The 620-nt window shown below is 70.8% G+C and overlaps 1 protein-coding gene across 1 annotated transcript in view; it reads right to left on the bottom strand.

Moving 5' to 3' along the window:
* Positions 1-405: 405 nt before the first annotated feature.
* Positions 406-620, bottom strand: part of CCDC92B (coiled-coil domain containing 92B) — a 6870-nt gene continuing 6655 nt past the window's right edge. The window contains 1 exon segment of the mRNA XM_025041685.1: positions 406-620. This exon segment is cut by the window's right edge and continues 112 nt beyond it. Coding sequence (XP_024897453.1) covers positions 406-620 — 215 coding nt within the window.

Raw genomic sequence — 620 nt, forward strand, 5'->3', positions numbered from 1 at the left:
AAGTGCCGCTCCGGTTCCTTTCCATAGGCCAGCCCAGCCTTACCCCTCCCGCCAAAACGATTGTCAGCTTCCCTGGGCATGGCCGTGACCACCGCCCCCTCCCCTCCTAGTTGGCAGAGTGGGGACCAGATAAGGGTCAGTACTGCGAGTTCTCTCTACAGAAAAGGTGCACTCGCTGAGCCCCGCGTAGGAGCTCTTTCGCGGGAGGGGAGAGCTCGAAGCTTCGGAAACATTGGTAAATACAAAAGGCGGGGGCGGTTGGAAGGGATAGAGGGGACGGGCCGCTTCTGCCCGCTCCCTGGAAGAGGGGCCGGCTCCTTCGGCCCCCGGGACCTGCCTGCGCGGCCGGGGCTCCGTCTCTAGCCCGGGGCCGGCCTCCCCTACTCCACCCCACCAGCCCCGCGCCTACTCCGGGGCCCCAGGCGGACTGGGCGGTCTGGGCGCGGCCGGTGGGTCGGCTTGGTCCGGGGGTTCCTGGGGAGGCGGCTGGCGCGGGCTGCGGCCGCTGGGCCGCGGGGGCCTCCGGGCGTAGAGGAAGAGCGCGGGGTCCGGCATGGGGTCGGTGTCGTCCAAAGCGCCGGCTGCACGGTCCCAGGCGGCCCAGTCCCGGCCGGGCCCCC

Source organism: Pteropus alecto, unplaced genomic scaffold (genome assembly GCF_000325575.1).
Source record: "Pteropus alecto unplaced genomic scaffold, ASM32557v1 scaffold98, whole genome shotgun sequence".
NCBI lineage: Eukaryota > Metazoa > Chordata > Mammalia > Chiroptera > Pteropodidae > Pteropus > Pteropus alecto.